The 25752-nt window shown below is 39.0% G+C and overlaps 1 protein-coding gene across 16 annotated transcripts in view; it reads right to left on the bottom strand.

The window, feature by feature from the left end:
* The window catches only part of SOX6 (SRY-box transcription factor 6), a 666111-nt gene that overhangs the window by 218794 nt on the left and 421565 nt on the right, over window positions 1-25752 (bottom strand). For all 16 annotated transcript variants that reach the window (XM_062196439.1, XM_062196440.1, XM_062196435.1 and 13 more), the window contains one exon: window positions 1333-1505. In XM_062196439.1, the coding sequence (XP_062052423.1) occupies window positions 1333-1505 (173 nt within the window). The remainder of the gene's footprint in view (window positions 1-1332; window positions 1506-25752) is intronic.

Genomic DNA, 25752 nt, shown 5'->3' with positions numbered 1-25752 from the left:
AGCACCATGTGGCTCAAATTCTGAATTTTATTTGCCAATCGGTTGAGCTACATGCTCGCTTCATTGAGCATGACAACCTAGTTTTAAGTGTCATTTAATTTTCATTTTGAAATATAATTACAAAGTGTTCACTGTAAGATATCACTCGTCTGCAAATGTGTCAAGATTAATTTGTGCTAGCTTATTCACAAGTGTCAATAGTTAATTACTGTGTCATCTCTGGATGGCTAAATGACATTCTAACTTCTGATTTTTTACAGTGTTCCTTTATGTTATTTTCCATTAGGGGCTGAGTCCATATTCCTACATGTGGGCAAATATTCAAGCATATAAAATACCAGACGTCACAACTCATTAAAATCAACAGAGCATATATTGCTCTATATACCCCTATAAAATACATTTAACTGAAAAGATAATTCCAGTAATAATGTCAGATTCCTAAAAACTGCACATTAATTTGGGCCTGTCTGATCTAAAGCATCAGGAACTACTCTATAGGATCATTGTTATTACATTAAAGTACTCTTGTGAGACAAGAAAAACGTGGAGGAAAGTGATTTTTTTAAAAAGATATTTTAAAGATATTTAAACTTTGCTATTTTTTTCCTTATTCTCACTTCGAAGTCTTTTAAGGGTAATTCTTTTAGGAACCAGGTGCTAATTTGTTTCCAGTGATTTACCTGTGCAGTAAATAGTGATGATCACATAATTTATCATCCAACCAAGACAACTTTTGCCACTGGAAGGAGGTGGAATATTAACAATTGCCCTGGAAAACAAGCAGAGAGCAGGGCTATTTGGGGAAAACCAAGATATATGGCTCCCCTAACTTTAAAGTCAAGGAAAGCAATTGGACCAGTGAGTTTAAAGATCCCCAAAGTTTTTCTAGAACAGAACCCCCTTTATCTGGATGAGCAAAGTAAGGGACAGGGAGAGAAGTCGCTCAGAATGAAGCTGGGTTTCAATAATACTTAGGTGAGAAAGTATCTCTTTGTAATTAGTCAAGCTCAAACTCCAGAAACAATCTACCATTTCAGTTGCACCCAGTTGCTATGATGCCTTTCTTTGTTCTCCACCTATCTCCTCAGTATTCTTGAAGACTGAATTTCCAGAAAGCTTCTCTGTTTCCCATTTTCTTCCTGCCTGCCTGCCCTCCTTCCTTCCTTCCTCCTCTCCTTCCCTGCTTTTGCTTTGTTTTCTTTTATGTTTATTTCTTCATTTATTTATTGTTTAGGAAAGCTTACAACAAATAAGCCAATCAAGGTGATTGCTCGCTGAGTTTGGCACATTGCGCATCTCCAGTTCGTCAGCTCCTTTTGCAGGGCTCACCTGTTCTTGCTGTTGGCGAGCAAGGTCCATTTGCTGCCGTTGTTTCTCAATTTGTGAGGCTGCCAGTTTTTTCTGTTCGTCGTGCGCTGCCAGGAGCTGCTCCCGTAAACTGATCAGCTGGGTGATCATGGTGGAGAGCTGCCGCTCTTTTTCAGCCAGGCTCTCAGGTGTACCTAAAATGGAAGCGAGAAGAGACCTCACGAGCTTGAGGAAGGTCTGCCTGAGTCAAGAAAAGGAGGCAGAATTTAGAAAGGCATGACCCTAGGACAGTTAAAGATCTGGGACAATGGCTGTGGGCCACCGGGAGGGCAGGAACTCCACAGAGTAGTTACAGTGGCAGAATGAATGCTAGGACTCCTGCCAAGAAAAAACACTGCCATCAATACAATTCTCACTCAACCCTCCTTCTCCACAAAACATAAGAAGGGTAAAATTATCTACCCCTCTCTCCCCTTCTCATACACTCCCTCCTCCTCCCCACCTCAAATCTATGTGATCCAGCTGGGGAATCTATGATATTTCGTTACAGAGATCAGAAACTGTGTATTATTTTTAATATTCTATAATCACCTTATCCTCAGTGACTAACACAGCAGCTAAGTTATAATAGATGTTTAATAAATGTTATTTAAGGAATTTTTGATTATTGTCCTCATGAAGTTTTTCCATTGTGCTAAGAAAGATTTGTCTCTTAAGTTCAGAAGTCAAAGGTCAATCTCTTGGCCATAGAATGAATTCTACAGAGAGAATGAAAGGATCAAGCTGAAGTTCTCAAGTTCATCCTTAGAGGCAACAATGTTGCTTGTGAGGTTCCCTCACCCCTTTGTCATTTGCGATTCTTCAAAGGTGGAAAAAACCACATTTGAGGTTGGAAAGGTTATGCGTAAGGATACGCCGTTTAATGAATATGGTGTCGCTGAACACTTACAGAGTATGTACTAATGGTGCTGAACAGTCTTTTTATGGGCAAATTGCACAGCTCTCCTAAGTAAAGGGTGCAGAATCCTTTTGTGAATCTAAATTAGAGCATTTTACCGTAGAATAAGATAAGAATTTCAACCCACCGTATTTGAGTCACACAGTTTCATTAGGAAGAAATGATCTATGATTTGAAAGCTTTTCAGAAACATGCCACCAGCTGTCAAAGGGGATAAAGATTGCCAGTTTTTGTACATATGGAAGGGGAGACTTCCAACCTCCTATGAAACCTTTCTTATTTTTTCTAAAAAAAAAAAAGCACCAGACTATGTAAGAAACTAAAAATATTCTAATTATGAGTGGCTCTGTTTTTTGAGTGGCTCCGTGGAGAAGAGGAGCCTTCAGAGGATGTTTAGCACTTGTTGGCCTATGATTCCCACAAGATAAGACTGGTGTCAGCAGAGAGGGTACCATGGTTAGGACTACCCTGGGATTCTTAATGTCAGCTCAAATCCTTAAGCAAGCAAGCAATCAAACAAACAAAAAAACCCTCCGTGACCCTTAAAGAATCTCTGACCTAAAAGAAGCCTAACATCAAAATTAAAAGAATAAGAGAGAAAGTGAGATGGTAAGACATTGTATTACACTTATAAGGAAACAAATAGTATATCAAGACTAGAGATCAACTGTTTTCTCTAGCTCTTGGAGTTGGCTGAAAGAAAATGGGTTTTTATTTTGTCAATAGAAATTTCAGCATGGTAAAAAGAAGAACTTCTTGGTCAAGAAACACTAAAACATATATGCAGGTTTCCCAAAGAGGATCTATTCAAAGGCACAAAAAAGCTCAACTAACATTTTGTTAATATATACAGAAATGAGAAAGTAGGAAATATTTTTATTTATTTGATTTTTAAGCTCAATAAATATTTTCTGAATGGCAACTGTGTGTCTGGTACTATCTCAAGAACTATGGGTACTGTGGCAAATAAAAGTAGATGTAGTCCCTACTCTCAGACAGTCATAGTCCAAAATTGGAAGGTGAACCTTAATCAAGTATTCACACATGAAAATGTAAACTGCAGATAAATAATTACAAACCAGCAAATGTGCCGAGGAGGTTTAACCATGTTGAAGAGGGGGCTCCAGTTTAAGGAAGTTAGGCTGAAAAAGTAACAGATTAACAGGAGTTAACTAGACAAAAAGTTAGATACTGGTTTGATGAAAGAGCTTTCCAGAAAATATGAAATGTTGCCATGTCAGAGGAACTACAACTGAGAAAAAGGGGTTGATGGAAAGTAGCTGGTGGTCAAGGAGCTTTCCAGAAGGAAAAAGAGGGCGAGGCCAGTATGTCCCAGAAGTTGAAGAAAGGTAATGAAGTTTGAGCAAGAAAAATATGAGTATCAGATGATATTAGAGAGGAGGGAAAAGGCCACGCCATTCAGTCCCTTCCATACCATATTTGAGGACCCTCATATTTATCACAACAATTATTCAAAGTCACCAAAATATTGTAGGAAAGAGATAATGTGGTCATTCCGACAAAAGTGTGAACAAATTGGAAAGTTATGAGACAGATGGGAGGTAGGCATATTTTATTACATATATTTGGGCAATATTCTAATTTTGATGCAGTTTTCTTGTGACACCTGTGTACATGAGATGATTAAAAGATGACAGACTGGATACTGGAATCACTACTAAACTGCAGTTCTTTGTTAATAAAAAATAACTTCCATACAAAGTTTGGATCAAGGTCCAGTGAGTTGGATTTTGTATCAGGTTTTCAAGTAAAGTTTGGGAAATTTCTCAAATTCCATGTTAAACAAAGTCTTTTTAACAAACTTCAATTTATACCACTTTCTTCTCAGCATAGAAACAGGGAGTTGGGAATCATACATAACTAACTTCTTAGCCCCCTCCATTCAACCTGAAGATAACATATCTACAAATGCATCGGTGTGTCCCATACTAATAGACATGTATGTCTGAATTTACAGAATAACACTGGGTAATTGAATCTTTTTACAAATCATCATGACATTCAAATCGATTAATTATGAATATTCAATGACACATAAATAAGTTTTTCATTAGACTTAAAAGAAACATGGTTAAGAAAAAAAACAGTACAGAAAACAGTATTTTAAAATTGAAGATTTAGGTACTCATATACTCGTAAGGCCATCACTATCTTTTTATTAAACTTGAGGAGTTCATACATCTTTTGAATATATATGAGTGGAATAACAAATGAGGTAGGAATAAAATAAACTAAATTATTTTAGTAAGAGAAATTAGTTTAAAAAAATCTAAAATTCCTCCTGAATGGAAAATTACATAATCATGTAGCCCTTGGTATCAAATTAAAAAGAAATCAGCTTACACTGTACAACAGCATACATTCCTTAAATGTGCAGGCTTATTTGTGGGGAAGTACGTGGTCATTTCTTGTTCTGTACCTTGTATTTGAATTTGTTCACATGTCAGTATTTAAATTCTGGCATTTAACATCTGTGATGCTAGATTTTTTTTTTTTCTGTTTTAATTAACAGAGTATTTACGCTGCTGTAATAAAAATAGCATCCTTTGAATCTCACTGACCAACCAATCTGAAAATATTAGGTATTTCCTCTAAAAAAATACTAGTTAATTCAACATGCAAGTTTGCCAAGGCCGAGGAACTAGAACTGCCAGGAGTGCTGAAAGAACAGATAACCAGTGGGACAAAAAAGGGCAACCTAAATGCAGCCAGGTTATGTGAAGGAAGGCAAAAGACCATGCTCTTTCGAGTTAACTCTGTGGAAAATATTCTCCTAAATCACACTTTGAAATGCAATCAAAATCCACTGGGAGAAAAAGTAGCTAGGGTCTTGAGGACCTGCCCAGGCCGATGGAGGTCACCAGTGGTGGCCTGGCGTCATCTGTCTCACGACCTTCAGGCTATGTTAAAATGATTCTCTAAAAAGCATTGCAGGAAAACAGCCTCTTCGGCCTCCTACGCAAAAACAGAATAGTTTATGAAACTGCAAAGAGAAAACCGGCAGAAACGTTTCTGTACACAGCTTCTCGGTAAGTCAGCGCGCCTGCTTTTATCCAATATCGCACACAGTGTGCGCCTGACACTCTCTCCTATAAACTGTATCCACTCCAACTCCAAAGATGGTGCAGCAGGTTTTTTTTCCCCCCTTTTTTTCTTTTTTGTTATACGGGGTCGTCTTTATCCCCAAACCACATCTGTCTTGAGTTTCTCTCAGATTAGTCAGGTGGATCAGTGCTCCCCAGGGCCTGCTCCAGCTGAAGTATTTTAATTTGACTAAACACCTGATTTATTTTATCTCTCCGATGAGAAAGGCAGTTTGTCTTAATAGAGCCTGTCAGCCCACAGCCCCATTCACAGCAATTTACAGGCAGCCAGGGACGCTGGAAGAGAAGAGTGCCGTGATTCTGTATTTTATCCTCCTCCAGAATGCACCTAAAAGCAGCTATTCACTGCTCCTGCATGTGGCATTTTAGAACTGAATTAGCTTTTTATTCAAGTAACTACACTTGTTGTGAATAGCTTATCTGTAAAATTGCTACATTCACTACTGATTTTATTAACCTTTGGCTCTATCACAAAATGGTCTTCAGTTAGGAAAGACCTTTAAAATTGACACATTTCTTTCTTAGGGGCCTTTATTCCAGTGACTTCAGATTTACTGAATTTGATCCATTGAATTCTTTACCAGTTGTACTTAAAATTGTGAGTCTCAATAGGAAGTCAACAGTGTGTAAATAAGGAAACACGTTGCAAAATGTAACTACGATGGCAATCTCCCTCATCAAAAGTTTTCAAATATCACCTTTTATTATAACACTTTTAAAATCAGCCCTCTAGCCTTTTTCGGTCATAATCTGAAAAACTTGAAAAAAAATTTAACTGAACTATATTGTTTTTTTTTTTTTTTAAACTTTCCAAACTGTAGCTACCTATCCCCAGGCCCAAATACACAGAGAAAACTTAGTTGATGAGAATTTAGATAAAATAAGATACACATAGTGAATCTCTTCTTGATATAAAGTGAAAACTTAAAATCAAAAATCAAGTTTACAATTTATTTTAAAGCTTCTTCTTAAATTAGTTCACAAAAGTGAGTGTCGCATATGCCGTGTCATTCTGCCCAGAAGACTGAAATAGGTCTTTCGAGACCTGAGACTGGGCACTGGGGAATCACTGAAGACCCCCATGTCAGGAAAACTTGTAGAGCACTTTATAGAGATCTGCGTCACCTCTTTCACAAGGTTCTCATATCTAGGACTTGTACGATATAAAAACATTAAATAGGTCACTCCCTTAGTAGCTGTTCTCTGAAAGTGTCCCTGCTATGTGGTAATTAAACTTTTCTAATGAGAAAATCTAGAACAAGCATCACAGTGGAAGGAGAGACATACAGAGGTAGAGAAAGTGAATACAGAGACAACTAAACTAGATTTTGTGTATTTCTCTGCATGTTTTTTATCTCTAATGAAATGAAGGGCAACAGTATTAAAACAGGATGTTTATTTTACCAAGCCATCAAAAACTAATAATCAACAAATGGCATTATCTGAAACATGTAGCAAGGAATTTAAATATAACTTATACCTAAGTGTTCTTTATTAGATTCAGGCACACATTGCTTTAATAAAGTTAACAGGAAAGTTAATGAAATTACCCGAAGTCTGGTTAACTAAAACTTGGCTTTGATTAGAGGGTAAGGGTGGGGGAGCAGTGCCACTGGACAAGAGTCCTGGTGGTGATGCGTAATTCCACATATCAGTCCTAGAAAGATTAAAACACTAATTCCAAAGGAACATCAGTCAAGGAATTGGGCCAACAATCCAGAAACATTTTAAATTAAGTTGAAAAGGAAAGCTCTTAAGAATCAATCCCCTGGTAGTTCTAATTTGTAATAGACATTATTTGAGAAGAAAGTCAAAACACAATGCTAGTCATAAAAGAAAGCTACATTTGATCTTTTCTACCCACAGATAACCTGGTTAAACTGCCGCATCTTACACCACGGCCTCCCGGCACATCAGATGGGCTGTGATGTCTCCACTTCACACGCTCAGTCCACCATTTAGAACTGGCCTTTTTTGATATAGCCTTCTTTTAAATGTCACAAAATAGGGCAGCAAAAAGTCAACGAAAAATAAACAGGATAAGCTGAAGACACTAACATCCATCAGAAGGTCCCATGATAAAAGTTACTTTGTGGTGACTGCCTGAGCAAGGAAACCTTGTCCCAGTGCACCAGCAGCTAATTTGAGTTCTGAATCCAACAGCAGTTTAAAAAGCTTTCCACTCTAAAGGGCCCCAGTGCATCATAAAGATAAAGGATTTCAGTACAAAACCACCACAAAGACCTCTATTATCTTATCAGTCTTTGGTTACAACAGCTGAACCAATATGACTAAATTCTGAATGACTTTTTTCAAAACAGCAGAATACTGGAATTTCTTTGTTTTCTCATCAGTCAGCTATTGTCATTGCCCCCATATGCTACTGTCCACTACTTAGTAAATAAAAAGTTCAGTAAATGTGGCAATTGTGCTCTCAGGAATCACTTAGGGACCACTCTGCAGCATGCCTCACGGGTTGGGGATACAGGCTCTTTTTTTTCCCCTCTCTGAATGTATGAGAATGTCCTTTTTGAAAATTTAAACAATTATCATATGCAACGTAATTAAAATCTACTGTGTACACAGACAAGAATACCTAGGCGCTCCCTAAATTAAGATCCAACTTCACTGTCTGTTCCAGGCACTCTCACCTCTCCTTCAGCTTCCCCTCTTCCTGGCTGCAAAAGGAAGTCTATTCCTGGAGTAACTGAAGTCTATTCATGTTGAGATCCTAATAGAAGCAGAACAATCCATGGAATTCTGCCATCCAGGCTCCCGACTTCACAGCTGGGCCTTTGGCCCATTGTGCTTTATTACCCTATCCTTTTTGGATCCGGAAATGAAGGTATCCTGAAATATCCCTTCTTCAATATAAGACAGACTGCCTTTACACTACTGCTCTCTATGGACAGAAATCAGTCAATTGCTACATATGCATAACCTACAGATAAAAATAATAACTTCTCTTCTCTCAGAGGCTTGGAATTCCTTGATCCTCTGTGGGGAAAATCCGAAACAATTTATCTCAATACTGCCTGAGTATGACAAGACTGGCTTCTCTAGAAGCTCCATCAGGGTTGGGAGACAGGAAAGGAAGGAGTAAGAAAAATAGATCTCACTAATGAGGCTGTCATAAATTACCTTGTTAAATCTTTTTTTTAAAGACTTTATTTATTTGAGAGGTAGAGTTACAGACAGTGAGAGGGAGAGGAGGCAAGGAGAAAGGTTTTCCTTCTGCTGGTTCACTCCCCAGTTGGCTGTAATGGCCAGAGCTGTGCCAATGCGAAGCCAGGAGCCAGGTGCTTCTTCCCAGTCTCCCACATGGGTACAAGAGGCCCAAGCATTTGGATAATCCTCTACTGCTTTCCCAGGCCATAGAAGAGAGCTGGATTGGAAGAGGAGCAACCAGGACTAGAACTGGCACTCAAATGGGATGCCGGCGCCACAGTTGCCTACTGCATCACAGCACCGGCCCCCCTTGTTAAATCTTCACCCTAAAAGTTGCATTGTTATTTTCACCTCATTGATTCAAAACTAAGTCAGTGAGAGATAAAAATAACTTACATTTGATTGTTTTTTGTTTTTTTGGTTTTTTTTTTGACAGGCAGAGTGGACAGTGAGAGAGAGAGAGAGAGACAGAGAGAAAGGTCTTCCTTTTGCCTTTGGTTCACCCTACAATGGCCGCTGCGGCTGGCACACTGCAGCTGGCGCACCACACTGATCCGAAGGCAGGAGCCAGGTGCTTATCCTGGTCTCCCATGGGGTGCAGGGCCCAAGGACTTGGGCCATCCTCCACTGCACTCCCGGCCATAGCAGAGAGCTGTCCTGGAAGAGGGGCAACTGGGACAGAATCCGGCGCCCCGACCGGGACTAGAACCTGGTGTGCCGGCACCGCAAGGCGGAGGATTAGCCTATTGAGCCACGGTGCCGGCCTTGATTGGGTTTGAATTTGAGTCTTGATTTCTGATTCAAGGTATCTAAGTCTAAGTCTAAGGGAGAGTTATCTTCCCTCACCTCAGACTTAGAATACACAGTCAAGGAATTTCTAAAAGTTAGGAGCAAGGTTCTGAGTGACCTAGAATTCTAATGCCATGTAAGGCTTAGAAATACATAGCTTCAAGCTAAAAGGGCAGAATATACAACTGCTCAGTAAGGCTTTGTTTACAAAATAAAAAGTTAAAAAGCCTGACAAGGCAAACAGACAACCACAGAGGTCAGTAAGACAAACTTTGACATCTTAAAGATGTAAAAACAGATCTTGATATTAAATGACATGCCTGGAGTTACTCAAAATTAGCAGCCAGCCAAGCAGATGAGATCCTCTGTATGCTTGTTCCCCAAGCTTCCTCTCCCCAAACTAGCATATGGCCTCCTGGTTCTGAGCCCAAACACAACAATTATACAGGCTATGCCATTCTCTGGCATTCTGCAACAGTCTCCAACATTCCAGATACAATATTTACAACACTCATGAAAGTCTGAAAAATACACTCAAATATTTGCACCAGTCAAATATAATGCTGTCATGGGTGTAGTGTGTCTGAAGGTTAAAACAGTTAGGTGTTCGTCAAGAGGAAGTTACACGAAGGGATCTACAAAATCATCCTGGGAAGGTCTGAGAAACCTCACAGATATACTACAGGCTCGAGCCAAAGGCCAATACAAACACCATACACTGACCCATTTCTAGGATTCTCACAAATTGGCTAGTGAGATAGTACAATATGCTTCATATTACAATAATAATTACAGCTTAAACTTACTGGGTAATTGCTTTGTGCCCAGAAGAAATACACACACACACACACACATATTGTGAGGAACACATGTATATTCCTCATAATAGTCCTGGGGAGCAGGTCATATTATTAACTCCACTTTAATGATGAAGAAACTAAGGCATAAAATGTCAAGCAACTTGCCTAAATCCTAAGCTTTAAATTATATATCTAAGATTCAAACTCAGCCAGCTTAGCCAAGATTCTATCCTGTTAACTAGTATAACAAATGGAAAAACAGGGTTCCTAAACATTCTAGCTTTTCAAACCATTTACCTAGCAGGCAAAGAAGTTAAAACTTTCTAAATTATATATACATATATGTGTGTGTATGAGTGTTTTGTTGAAATATAATGTCTCCTTCAGTCCTTACTAAAATGCAAGCACTTATGTAGGGAAGTATCTATGACATCCTTTGTTCTTTTAAAATGGCCAATGATTAGCACAAGACTCAGCAGACTTTTTAGTATGTGTCACAAATATTCACCACTATTTGCAGTCATCTGTTATTATTATTTTACTTTCTCCCTCTCATACTCTTGCTCTTTTTCTCCCACTCTGATTTCATTTCCTCAAGGTTCTACAGTTCCAGTCCTGAGACCATCTACCTATATTCCTATGTTTAATTCCACTGGACCTCAGACGTAGACCTGGACTCTCAAATATTGGAAATCTGGCTTTCCCCAGTGGGCTGATTTGACAAGTCCTCTGGCTTTTGGAGCTCCATTCTGGCTCTTCTAAAATTCCCCCACTCCAAGACTTGTATCATGAAACATATCTCTGCTGCCAATCATTTGATAAGCAATCTAGATAGCCCAGCATAGCCATCTTGTTGTTGTTATTGTTGTTTGTAGCTATTGGGACATCCCAGTGAGTGCTGTTATTGTCATTACTGAGGCTCTGATGGAAAGTTGTGTTAAAAAGGTTAAATGTGCAAGAAGGCTGGAAGTAGAAGCAGAGCTGGGACTCAGCATTAGTACTCCAATACATCACCTGCATCTGGAATGCAGCAGGTGACAGCTCAACTATTTGAGTCCAGATTGAGTTCTTCAGCCTGACCCAGCTCCAGCTGTTGCCAGAATTTGGAGAGTGAAATCAGCAGATGGAAAAATCTCTATCTGTTTCTATCTCTGTCACTCTCTATTACTCTGCCTTTCAAGTAAAATGGAAATGAATAAATAATTTTTAAAGTTAATTTAAAATGAAACCAAACAACAACTAAGACACACTGTTTATTTCTGTTTTTCTACAGATAATTCATAATTTCTCCAGTGACAGTGTTGAGTATCTGGTCAGGTAAGAAGCCAATAACAAGAAACCTACCCATCAAAAACTCAGATTATGAGTCTAGAGAGAAAAAATAGAAATGGAAATTTCATACTGACTCTAAAATTACTATTTCTTTGATGGTCCTTTCATACTTTAATATAGATGGATTAACAGTACATTATTTTCATTCTCAATTTTGACTTTAATAATGTTTTTTGAGTAAAATTGGTGCTGCCAATTAGATCTCATCATTGTATTACAGAAACACATTATGTTCACAAAGTTTATTTGAAGGTTATCTAATATTTCCCATGTAGAATTAGTGATATTCAGGGGAAAGTATTGATGAATACAAAGAAAGGGGAAAAACCACTAAAGTCTGGGTCCCAGGAATGATCAACGGTTTCCTGTTACAGCTTGATCTTGAACATGCTAAAGTGGAACATGAATAGAAGATCCACAAAACATTATAAAAATGAGTCATAAAAATTGAGTCAATGTATATTTTTCAAACTATAAACAATAATCACTTTAGCCACAAATAGGCTGTCCTATTCTTTTACTAAAACATTTTCTCATAAATACATAATTAGTAGACAAGTAGGGCCATTTGATACAATAATCATAGGTTACAAATGGAGTTTTAAAAGTTTATAAAACGCATTTTCTTTTTTAAAAGTTTAGTTACTCTTCTGTTATTACTCTGAAAAGTAGAGTGACAGAGAGCAAGAGAGTGAGAGACAGAGAGAGGGATCTTCCATCTGCTGGTTCACTCTCCAAAGATCTGTAAAATCTGGGTCTGGGCCAAAAGGAAGCCCAGAACCAAGAATTCCATCTGTGTCTTCCTTGTGGGTGGCAGGGACTCATTACTTGCTGCCTCCCAGGAACAAGGGCAGGAAGCTAGATCAGAAGCAGAAGTGTAAGTGGCACTTCATTGCAAGAACTCTGATTTAGGATGCAGGAGTCCCCGGCAGTGGCTTAACCTGCTTTATCAAAGCACCCACCGTTAAAACTCATTTTCTAAACTAGCTTTAAACTGATCATGGTTTTAAAATATCCAGATCAATTATTTAAAAAGGGAGTCTTTAATTACATTTTTTAACTTGAAGGCAAAAGCTGATTATGTACCCCAGAGATATGAAGGGAACAGTATTTGAACCTGACAGAGAACTGAATATCAAAATCAATGTGATAGTACTGACAGATAAGCTCAGCAGTGGTTGAGTGCCACCTTTCAGAGACCAGTGTCTGATCGTTGTGATAGTTGGATTTAAGGGTAACACTTTAAAAGATCTCTGCTTGCAAAAGATTACTGTGTCACTAGTGGTGTCAGAAGAATTACAGAGGAAGCAGGCTCTACTAAAACACAAATCTCAAGGGTAACATCCCTGGTGGACTCTCTTGGTTCCTCACACAAGTTTCACACCTCTGCAGTAAAGCAGGTAAGCTTGAACTCTACTGCCACTCAGAGCTAATACCCTGCCTGCCTGTTAGCTCCTTCAGCACAGAGTCTGAGTCACGTGCAAAAGCAAAGACTTAACTACAGTGCTGAGTGCTTCTTTTGTGCTTAGTAAAATTAAAACGAACTACTAAAAAACTGGAGGTCAGTAATTCTCAAAATAGCTGGAGACAGGCATCCATAGCAATGAACAAATCAGCTGGAATTACTCCAAACTCCCGCAGTATTTGAGCCATAGCTGAGTTGCTTCCAGTCTGGTAACCATCGTAAATAACAACTCACTGGCAATTTCCACTGTTGTGTCCATGTGAGAAACCCAATGAAAAAGATAGAGATAAATTGAAAAATTTGAACAACTAAATAAATGTATACTCAGATCCAATAAACATTTTTGAGCACATATAATGGTCCAAGTTCTTGATAAGTGCCAGGATTAGTACTTAGCATTTTATGTCTATTTCAACAAATGATAAAATGAATCCGAGGAAGGTTAAAAATATGTCCAAGATCATACAACTTATAATCAATAGAAATAGGATTCGACGCCACTTAGAGCCCAAAACCTAGCCTCTTTCTAGTAGGCCACAAATGCTTCTGGAAGAAAAGAGAGAAAAGGTTCAACAAGTTTAGAGTCCTTTTGCAGTTTTTAAAACTTAACTACCTAATTAGCATATATAAGGTAATGTTAAAGGTAAGCTTATTTATATTTAGGATAACTATAATTTAATATTATTTAAAATCTTGTAAACATAAATGAAGTCTAGTGGTAAAGGAAATAAGTCTACATCAACAGATTTGAAAATTCTCTACTCAGAACACACTACATCTAGAAAATTCTATTTGAATTGTATGAAAAATAAGTCAAACAGTTCTTTGAATACAAACCATAATTTAGAAGATGGAATCGATTGCATAGAGTAAAGAACTATATGGAAAACCTTTCAAAGGAATTTGTATTAGTGTGTTAACCTTTTCTTTCAATCTCATTCATATGTATTAAAGTTTTTGTGCTCTATACAGTAGTTACCACAAATAAGAGAAAAATTTTGATATTTGTTTTTTGTGGTCTGGCTTATTTAACTAAGAATAATGGTCTCCAGTTGCATCCATTTTGTTGCAAAAGAAATATTTCATTCTTTTTTTATGGCTGAGCAGTATTTCATCATGTATATATATCACATTTTCTCTTTTTAAAATTTATTTTATTTATATAAAGAGAACAAATTTCAGGAATATCATATACACAGTTTTAAGAACAAAATAAGGGGCTTGCTCTGTGATGTGGTAGGCTAAGCTTCCACCTGCCATGCCGGCATCTCAAACGGGCAACGGGGCACCATTTTGTGTCCCAGCACTCCTCCTCTTCTGACCCAGCTCTCGCTTATGGCCTGGGAAATCAGTGGAGGATGGCCTGCACTGGCATAGGAGACCTGGAAGAAGCTGGCTTTTGGCTTCAGATTGGCTCAACACCAGCCATTGCAGCCATTCAGTGAGTGAATCAGCAGATGGAAGACCTTTCTCTGTCTATCCCCCTCTGTCTATAACTTTACCTCTTAAATAAATAAAAAATAAATAAATAAAATCTTTTTTAAAAAAGGACAAAATGATACTTCCCATCTTAATGTCCTGCCCTCAATCCTTTCTCCTTCATTATTTTTCTTTTAATTTTTGCAATGATATGCTTTCAGTTTACTTTATAGACACAAGTTAACCTTTACTAAATAAAGAATTCAACAAGTAATAAGTAGAAAAAGCACTCTTCCACAGAGTATAGAAAAGGGCTATAAGCAAAAATCAAATTTCAAAATGTCAATTTCATTCACATATATCACATTTTTTGTACTTTATATATTAGTTACCATAAATCAGAGGAAACATGAAGCTTGTCTTTTGGGGACTGGCTTATTTCACTAAGCAGAATGGTTTCCAATTGCATCCTTTTGTTGCAAAAGACAAGATTTCATTCTTTTTTATGGCTGAGTAGTATTCCATCATTTATATATAACACAGCTTCTTTATCCAGTGATCAGTTGATGGACATCTGGGTTGATACCATATCTTAGCTATTGTGAATTGAGCTGCTATAACCATGGGGATACAGATAACTCTTTAATACACTGATTTAATTTCCCTTGGGTAAGTTTTCAAGAGAGACATAGCTGAATCAAATTGTAGATTTATATTTAGATTTCCGAGTAATCTCTATACTATCCTCCATATGGTTGCACTAGTACATTCCTACCAAGAATGTATTATGGTACCTTATTCTCCATATCTTCACCAGCATTGGTTATGTTTTTACTTTTGGGATGATAGCCATTCTAACTGGGTTGAGGTGAAAACTCCTTGTGGTTTTTATTTGCATTTCCCTGATGGCTAGTGATCCTGAGCATTTTTTTCATGTGTCTGTGGCCATTTCTGTTTCATCCTTTGAAAAATGACTGTTCATGTACTTTGTCAATTTCTTAACTGAATTGTTTTGTTGTAACTGAGTTTCTTGAGCTTCTAATATTTTCTGGATATTAATTCTTTATCACATGCATAGTTTGAAAATATGTTCTCCCATTCCACTGGTTTCTTCTTCACTTTGTTGAGTATTTTCTTTGTTATACAAAAGCTTCTTAGCTTGATATAATGCCATTTGTCTATTTTGCTTTGATTGCCTGTGTTTCTGGGGCCTTATCCAAGAAATCTTTGCTTATGCCAGTGTCCTGCAGTGATTCTCCTAGGTTTTTCTTTTAGTAGTTTGAAGGTAGTGGGATGTAGATTTAGATCCTTGACCACTGTGAGTTGACTTTTGTATAGAGTGTAAGGTAGGGGTCTTGTTTCACGCTTCTGCAGAGGAGATCCAATTTTCCCAGCACCACTTGTTGAAGAGGCCGTGTTTTCTCCAAGGAGAGATTTTACCTTGTTTGTCAAGGATTAGTTCATCATAGATGCATAGATTAATTTCTGGGGATTCAATTCTGCCCCATTAGTCCATGTCTATTTTTGTGCTAGTACAAGGATGCTTTGATTATAAATTCTCTACAGGATTTTTGTTTTATTGTTTAAGATTGCTTTAGCTATTTGGGGTTTCTTATGTTTCCTTATAAATTTTAGGATCATTTTTCCCAGATAAGAGAATGTCCTGGATATTTTGATTGGGATATCACTGAATTTGAAAACTGCTTTGGGTAGTATGGACATTTTGATTGTATTAATTCTTCTAATCCACAAATTGAAAGATTTTTTTCATTTTTTGTGTCTTCTTTTATTTCTTTCCTTAAAGTTTTATAATATTATTACAGAAATCTTTCACATCATTGGTTAAACTTATTCCAAGGTATTTACATTTTTTTGTAGTTATTGTGACTGCGGCTCATCTTCCAAGTTCTTCCTCAATGATGGCATTGTTTGTGTATAAAAATGCTATTGATTGTGTGTTGTCAAACTCTTTCATGAGTTACAACAGTCTTTTAAGATTTGTTTATTTATTTGAAAGTCAGAGCTACACAGAGAGAGGAGATGCAGAGAGAGAGAGAGAGGTCCTCCACCCGATGGTTCACTCCCCAGTTGGCAGCAACGACCGGAGCTGCACTGATCCAAAGCCAGGAGCTAGGTCTCCCATGCAGGTGCAGAGGCTAAAGGGCATTCCTAGGCCACAGCAGAGAGCTGGATCAGAAGTGCAGCAGCCGGGTTTTGAACCAGTGCCCATATTGGATGCCGGTGCTTCAGGACAGGGCGTTAACCAGCTGTGCCACAACACTGGGCTTCCAACAGTCTTTTAGTGGAGCATTTTGGTTCCCCGATATATAGGATCATGTCATTTGCAAAACAAGGATATTTTGACTTCCTCCTTTTCAATTTGTATCCATTTAGTTCAGTTTTCTTGCCTAATGGCTCTGGCTAAAACTTCCAGAACTAAACTGAATATTAATGGTGAGAGTGGGCATCCTTGTTTGGTCCAGATGTTAGTGGAATACTTCCAGATTTCCCCCCACTCAATATGATGCTGACTGTGTGTTTGTCATATAGTCCCTTGATTGTGCTGAGGTAAGTTCCTTCTGTATTTAATTTGCTTAAGGATTTTAATCATGAAAGAATGTTATATTTTATCAAATACTTTCTCTGCATCTATTGAGATAATCATGGTTTTTAGTCTTTAGTTTATTTTTAATGTGATGTATCACATTTATAGATTTGCATGTGATGAACCATTCCTGCATCCCAAGGATAATCCCACTTTGTCCAACTGGATGCTTTTATAAAATGTGTTGTTGGATTTAAATAGCTAGTATTTTGTTAAGGATTTTTACATCTATGTTCATTAGGGATACTGGCCTATAGGTCTCCTTCATTGTTGTAATATTTTTCTAGTTTTGGAATTAAGATGATGCTGGCCTCATCCCTTTCAACTGTTTGGAATATTTTACTAAAGATGAACTGGGATTGGTTCTTCTTTGAAAGTTTGGTATAATTCAACCATGAAGCCATCCAGTACTGTACTTCTCTTTGCTGGGAAGATATTTATTATTCAATCTCTATCTTGTTTACTGGTCTATTTAGGTTTTCTATGTCTTTGTGCCTAGAGAGAGAGACTTCCATCCACTGGTTCACTCCCCAAATGGCTGCAATGGCAGAAACTGGGCCAATCTGAAGCCAGGAGCCAGGAGCTTTTAGGGGCGCAAGGACTTGGGCCATCTTCTACTGCTTTCTCAGGCCATACCAGAGAGCTGGATAGGAAGTGGAACAGCTGGGACTCAAACTGGCGCCCATACGGGATACCAGCACTGCAGGTAGCTTCTTTACCCACTATGAAACAGTGCGGGCCACTGATTAACATTAATTTTAAATAGTTGGGTGCCCTAGCATTGAGAGCATACACTTTTACTATAGTTGTATCTTCCTTTTGAATTGACCTCTTAATCATTACTTAATGTCCATCTTTGTCTCTCTTAAATTTTTGTGTTAATATCTATTTTGTCGAATAGTAAGACAGTCCTGCTAATCTTTGATTTCCATTTACATGGAATATTTTTCCCTCCTTCCACTTTCTTTTTTTTAAAGATTTTTTTTTTTACTTATTTATTTGAAATTCAGAGTTACACAGCAAGAGGAGAGGCAGAGAGAGAGTCTCCATCCACTGGTTCACTCCCCAGATGGCCGCAACAGACAGAATTACACCAATCTGAAGCCAGAGGCCAGGAGTTTCCTCCAGGTCTCCCACTCAGGTGCAGTGGCCCAAGGACTAGGGCCATCTTTTACTGCTTTCCTACGCCATAGCAGAGAGCTGGATCAGAAGTGAAGCGGACAGGACTCGAGCCAGAGCCCATATGGGGCTGGCACTGCAGACAAGGGTTTTAACCAGCTGTGCCACAGTGCCGGCCCCATCCGTCCTTTCACTTTCATTCTGTGCATATCTTTGTTGGTAAGGTGTGTTTCTTTTTTTTGTCTTTTTTTTTTTTTTTTTGACAGTCAGAGTTAGACAGTGAGAGAGAGAGAGAGAGAGAGAGAGAGAAAGGTCTTCCTTCCGTTGGTTCACCCCCAAAATGGCTGCTATGGCTGGCATGCTGCGGCCTGTGTGCCGTACTGATCCGAAGCCAGGAGCCAGGTGCTTCCCCCTGGTCTCCCATGTGGGTGCAGGGCCCAAGCTCTTGGGCCATCCTCCACTGCCTTCCCAGGCCACAGCAGAGAGCTGGACTAGAAGAGGAGCAAACGAAACAGAATCTGGAGCCCCAACCAGGACTAGAACCTGTGTTGCCGGTGCCAGAGGCAGAAGATTAGCCTAATGAGCCACAGCGCTGGCCAAGGTGTGTTTCTTTTAGACAGCTTGTTTTTTAATCCACTAAGCTGGTCTGTATCTTCAAATTGGATAATTTAGTCCATTTACCTTCAAGGTTATTTTTAATGAATAATGACTTGGTCTTACCATTTTTCCATCAATATTCCTTTTGTTTGTTGTGGATCTCCTCTGTACTATTAGTAAGAGGTTTTATGCCTTCACATTCTTTCATGATCCTGATTATCTTTCTCTGTTTCTCTGTGTCGTACATTGTTAACCATCATTTGTAAGGCTGGCTGGGTGGTGATGAATTCTTTCACTCTTTTGTTTATTGTGGGAGGACTTTATATCATCTCAGTTATAAATGAGAGCTTTGATGGGTAAAGTACTATGGGTTGATAGGGTGTTTTTTTTTCTTTAATGATTTGGACTATATCTCGTTATCCTCTCCAGCCTGTAGGGCTTCTGATGAGAAGTTCACTGTTAATCTGACTGGAGATCCTTTAAAGGTAATGAGACACTTCTCTATTGCACATTTTAGGAAATTATGTTTTACTTTTGAAAGTTTGAATATAACATGTCATGGTGAAGATCTTCTCTGATCAATTCTATCTGGGCTTTATGTGTTTCCTGTACTTTGGATGCCCATACTATTCTCCAAATTAAGGATATTTTCTGATATTATTACACCGAATAAGTTTTCTAAACCGTTCTGTTTTTCTTTTCCCTCAGGAACTCCTAAAACACATATGTTTGGTTGTTTAATGATGTCCCATAGATCTGAACACTATTTTTGGTTTTTCTAATTTTTTCTTTTTTGTCTGACTGAGATATTTCAAAAGATCTGTTTTCTTTTTTAAAAGATTTATTTTATGTATTTGAAAGACTGAGTTACAGAGAGAGGTAGAGACAGAGAGAGGGAGAGAGGTCTTCCATCTGCTGGTTCACTTCCCAGATGGCCACAATGGCTGGAGCTGTGCCAAATCAAAGCCAAGAGCTTCTTCCTGTTCTCCCACACAGGTGCAGGGGCTCAAGGATTTGGGCCATCTTTGACTGCTTTCCCAGGCCATGGCAGAGAGCTGGATGGGAAGTGGAGCAGCCGGGACTCGAACCAGCACCAATATGGGATGCCGGTGTTGCAGGCCGGGGCTTTAACCCACTGTGCTACAGCACTAGACCCTCAAAAGATCTGTTTTCTAGCTTTGCTATTCTTTCTTCTGCCTCACTGAGTGTGTTGTTAAGGCTTTCCATTGTATTTTTTTATTTGCCATATTAAATTCTTCATTTCTAATATTTCAGTTTGATTTTTCTTTAATATCTCTAACTGCAGAATTTTTCACCCATGTCTTGTATGAATTTTCTTAACTCATGTAATTGCTTCAGCATTTTTTGAGCAATTTTACAATAATTTTTTTGAATTACTTATCAGGCATTTCATCAATCTTCTTATCTTCATAGTATAATATTAAAGTATTACTATGCTCAAACTGGGGAGTCATTGTCTTCCTTGTTCATGTTTCTTGTATTTCTATATTTGTTTTTTTAAAAGATTTTATTTATTTATTTGAGAGGTAGAGTTACAGACAGTGAGAGGGAGCAACAGAGAGAAAAGTCTTCCATTCATTGGTTCACTCCCCAATGGCCGCAATGGTAGGAGCTGATCCAATCCAAAGCCAGGAGCCAGGTGCTTCTTCCCAGTCTCCCATGTGGGTGCAGGGGTCCAAGGACTTGGGCCATCTTCTACTGCTTTCCCAGGCCATAGCAGAGAGCTGGATCGGAAGAGGAGCTGCCAGAACTAGAACCGGCACCCATATGGGATGCCAGTGCCACAGGTGGAGGATTAACCTACTACGCCACAGCGCAGGCCCCTCAAAGTTTATTTTTATGCATCTTCAGAAACATTTGTTCTATTTCCTATAAAGATTTTGTTGTTGTTAATGTGTCTCTATGGCTTGCTGGAATATCTGTACATTCAGCGGATATCCAAAGGTATGTGCCTGGTAGGAGCTCTGGCCAGCATTTAAGGGTGGGGCAAGAGTCCAGGGTCACACTCAAGTTGGGCATGGTGGATCTCTTCTATCATCTGTAGGGGGAGGAGATGGTCACACTGCCATGTTTACAGCCTCAGCCCTTCTCTGAGCCAAGCTGAGTCCACTGCCTAGGATGAGCCTGCTGTGCCTTTGCACCCCAACACATGAACCTCACAAAAGATCTGTGCATTCTATAGTGTGTGTACTGAGCCCTCTGCGAGGTCCCGCCATAAAACTTTGGGAGTTCTGAGCTTCTGGATTCAGACACAGTGATTGCCCAAAGACTCAGCCATGCCCCATGCCCTTCTTAGTTTCTCAGCCTATGTGGAAGTGTCACAGCCACAGGATTCCCACAGTCACAGGGTGCAGGGGATCTGCACTCTGCCTTGCAAGCCTCCCTGTCCACTGGGCAAGCCACTGCATCCCTGGAGACAGCCACCTGCACAACACAGCTCAGCTCTGCCAGTAAAGCTGGATCTGGCACTTTGTTGGGGGTGAGGACAGGGAAGCATTCTTTTTTCCCTTCATGGCATCTGTGGGTGCCCTTCCCATGCCAACCCTCCAAGCTAGACTCAAAGTAAGTGGATTTCTTACTTTGAGACCATGGAGTTCTCCCTTAGACATGGATCATGGCGTTCTCGCTCAGACAAAATCTACCAGTGGCAAGTGGGCCACTGCAGCCTCTAGGTCACTTGCTCTGGGGAGATGGGATTTCTCCTGGGGGCTCCTGGGCACTTTAGTTTGGGAGAGGAGAGGAAAACAGTGGGGCCTTCCTTCCAGAAGCTACGTAGGCACCATGGTCCCCACCAGCTCTCTAGGCCAGGCTCACAATCAGCAGGGACCACGGGGATTTCCCTAAGACAAGACCACTAGTGGCATACTGGCTGATGCAGCCTCTTCGTTCTTCTTTTTTTTAAAAATATTTATTTATTTATTTGAGAGGCAGAGTTACAGAGAGGGAGAGACAGAGAGAAAGGTCTTCCATCCACTGGTTCACTCCCCAAATGTCTGCAATGGCTGAAGCAGGACCAATCTAAGCTGGGAGCCAGAAGCTTTTTCTGGGTCTCCCAAGCGGGTGCAGGGGTGTCCGAGCACTTGGGCCATCTTCAACTGCTTTCACAGGCCATAAGCAGAGAGCTCGATCAGAAGAGGAGCAGCCAGGACACAAACCAGCACCCATATGGGATGCCAGCACTGCAGGCAGAGGCTTAATCTACTATGCCACGGTGCTGGCCCCTGATGTAGCCTCTTTTCACCTTGCTCTGGTGTGATGGTATCTCTCCTTCGACCCCCAGCAGCTGGCCATGGCAATCATTGGTACTGTCTTGCCAGCTACTGCCTATGTGTAAACTGTGTTTGCTGTTCAGTGGAGTCTGTCATCTTTTCTGTATGCTTTCCACTGAAAACGTCTCTTCAACTGTCCCGTGGGAACATGGTCCCTCTCCTGTTCTTCTGATATCTTTTTGTGATCAAAAATCAGCATGTCTTTTCCATATTTAGCCATCTTGGATCTATATTTCTTGTTCTTAAAGTCCTTTTCCTTTGCTGAGATGTTGTCCACTAGATCTGTGCAGTCCAATACAGGATTGGAGGAAAGCGCAGGAATAAGTCTCACACAATGTGAGACTACTTCAGATGGAGGAATGCTTGACAAACACTTTCATCATCTGAAGTCTTAATAATCTGTATGAACCCGAGCCACAGGCAGGTGGCACTGAGTACCCCCAAAAGCTACCCTGTACCACCATCTGCACCATCACACACCAGCGAGTCTCTTGTATTAACCCTTTCTTACAGCTCCTATTCCAACAAAATTAAATCATATAGTAAGACACTGAAATCAGAAAACAGATTCTAATTCTCGATTTCCAAAATAACTCCCAAAAGAGTTACCATTCATTGATAAACTAAACCAATCCACCTTTCTTAATGCTTCTAAACCATTTTTAGGAAGATATTTTTTAAAATTGTGTTTTAGATGGCAAAATCAATTCATTGGTTGAAATCCAAAAGTTGGACAAGTGACTCCTACCCAGTCTACTCAATTAGCTTGTACATCCCTATAAGCTAAGAAAATTTTGTGCAAGGTTTCAGTTTCTACAGTTTGCTTAGGGAAGACATAGGTATTCGAATAAGCTTTTACAAGCTAGAAATAACGCCATTTGAGAATCCTGCTCTACCTGTCAAAAATAATTTTAGTTAAGTTAATTGGGTATTTGCAGTTCATTTCTTTTACACCTACAAATTTAAAACAAAGTTAAAATTTTAATTTGTTGACTGAGGAACAATTTGCTGGTTCCCCAATACCTAGAATAGTTCTAGACACAAAAGAGGAAAAAACATTTGTTGCGAAGTCTTTCTTTATCCAAACTAGGATATTTCTTAAATAAAAGAAGGTTATGGTAATTATTAAATCAAGGACACAGGTATAGAAACCAGGACAATCACAAGTAAACTAGGACATACGGGTACCGTAGTTGTAACTTACTCTCACAATGTTCAGAGTTAGTGAGAGACAGACAGGTCTTCCTTCCTTTGGTTCACCCCCTAAATGGCCACTATGGCTGGCGTGCTGCTCCGAAGCCAGGAGCCAGGTGCTTCTCCTGGTCTCCCATTCGGGTGCAGGGCCCAAGCACTTGGGCCATCCTCCACTGCCTTCCCAGGCCACAGCAGAGAGCTGGACTGGAAGAGGAGCAACCGGGACAGAATCCGGCGCCCCAACCGGGACTAGAACCTGGGGTGCTGGCACCTCAGACGGAGGATTAGCCAAGTTAGCCATGGCGCTGGCCCAATGTTCAGTTTCTAAGTAATATCACAGAAACAAAACCTTAAAGGTAAGAAATAGATTTCATTTTAAAATCTTTGACACGAGTTTATGAGTTATATTGACTGAAATATGTATGGCACAACTCTATAGAATAATTATACTCAATTCATCACTATTTAAAATATGTAGAAACTCATAATGAACAAATACATAAATATAAAGATAAGACTCATGATATAGACTAACGTTAGTCATGTGCAGGTTTAGTAATCTTGAGCTCATGATGGTAGTAGAAAGGCTCCTTATTTACTAAGTATTTCTAAGAGAAAGTTTTAATTTGACATCCATACAAACAGTCAATCCATTTTTCACAAAACAACAATACCCAATCAAGTAGACACTGTGTCAATGCTGATGTATCCCATTTTAGAAGGTACAATTTATAATTTCACTTTGTAATTAACCGAACAACAAAAAGTACCAATGTACAAAATCAGAGTATGTCAACATCTAAATTTTATAGAATTATATCATGAATTTTAATTTTGATATTAAGTACATGTGCATCTTTCTTATAAGGAAAATATTAACATATAAATCAATGAAAATGTTACATTTGCTTCTGAAGATTCTAAGGCCAGGAGTTATACATAAAGTAGGATGTCCTGTCGAGCATAAAACCAGTAAAACAAAAATTTCTTCAATTGAAGAGAAAATTTAATTAAATATGTGGAAACATAGCCAAGATCTACACAAGCCACAGAATAAATGGCCTCTAAATAAATTCCATGGAGAAAAGGATTTTCCCCCATTCTTTAATAATAAAGTATTAGAAATCTAGATGCCTGTATGTACTCTATAAATTATACTTAAGTTTCTAGGAAACAAACAGCAAAACAGCTTACTCAATTTCTTGTTAACATAGAAAAATTAAATTATGTAAGTGGAAACATGAAAGAATACCACCTATCCCACTAGAACTGAGCTAGTCCTAAGTTCTAGTTATATTTGTAAGCTTACAACCAGACAATTCCAAGAATAACTTTAAAAAGGAAGAAACTGGGGACAGACATTCCATATAGTGATTAAGACTAGGCTAATCCTCTGCCTGCAGTGCCAGCACCTGGGTCCTAGTCCTGGTTGCTCTTTTTCCAGTCCAGCTCCCTGCTGTGGCCTGGGAAGGCAGTGGAGGATGGCCCAAGTGCTTGGGCCCTGCACTGAATGGGAGACCAGGGGGAAGCACCTGGCTCCTGGCTTCAGATCAGCGCAGTGCACCGGTCGTAGCGGCCATTTGGGGGGGTGAACCAAAGGAAGGAAGACCTTTCTGTGTGTCTCTCTGTCTCTCACTGTCTAACTCTGCCTGTCAAAAAAAAAAAAAAAAAAAAAAGACTCTACTTAGAACTACTTAGAATGCCCACTTTCCATATCACAATGTCTGGGTTTGAATCCCAACTTCTCTCTCGATTACGGCTTCTTGCTAACATGCACCCTGGCGGCAGTAGGCAATGACTCAAGACTGTGGGTCCCTGCTACCCACATGGGAGACCTGGATTGAATCCCTGGCTCCTGCCCTCAGCCTGCCCCAGTCCCAGCTGTCATGGGCATCTGGGGAGTGAACCAGCAGACAGGAGATCTTTCTCCCTCTCTCTCTACCTTTCAGAAAAGTAAAATAAATAAAAATGGATTTTTTTCTGAAAACAAGGAATTGGAATATTCTAAATGAAATGTAATCCTTAATCTAATCCCATAATTAAATATACTTAATAAAGTATAATTACTAAAGTCTACCTATAATTAAAAAAATGATGACTCTAAACCAGATGAAGATTTTAAAAAGGCACTGTGAAAACAAGCAAACACAAAAATACAAAGAAAATCTATTAATGTGATTTTAAAAAAAAATGATTCTACCATTCCCGGAATTTTTCAGGCACTATTTTATTGGAATCTCTAAATTATGTTGTAACTGTGTTAGTTTTTTAGTAATAACGGCTCATCACAGGCAGCAGAATCAGGATTTTTAAATGGAAAAAAGCCTGAAATACTGAAGTGAACATCAACTAAGAATTTTGAAGACTGTAAAACTCTAAGGGCAAATGATTAAATCAACTCAACATAACTAAATATGGGTTTGATGCATTCATGATTCTGTTTTTGGAACCAAATTCTGTTAAATAATAACTGTTAACATTTGTAGAAAATCTTAGATTTCTGACATGCTTCTTAAAGCAAAGAGTGGTTTAGCCAATGCACAGCAAAGGAAAGAAGGAACAAAAGTAACTCAAGCATAA

This window comes from Lepus europaeus, chromosome 7 (genome assembly GCF_033115175.1).
Source record: "Lepus europaeus isolate LE1 chromosome 7, mLepTim1.pri, whole genome shotgun sequence".
Classification (NCBI taxonomy): Eukaryota; Metazoa; Chordata; class Mammalia; order Lagomorpha; family Leporidae; genus Lepus; species Lepus europaeus.
Note: the sequence above shows the minus strand (reverse complement) of the source record. Positions and strands in the feature narration are given on the sequence as shown.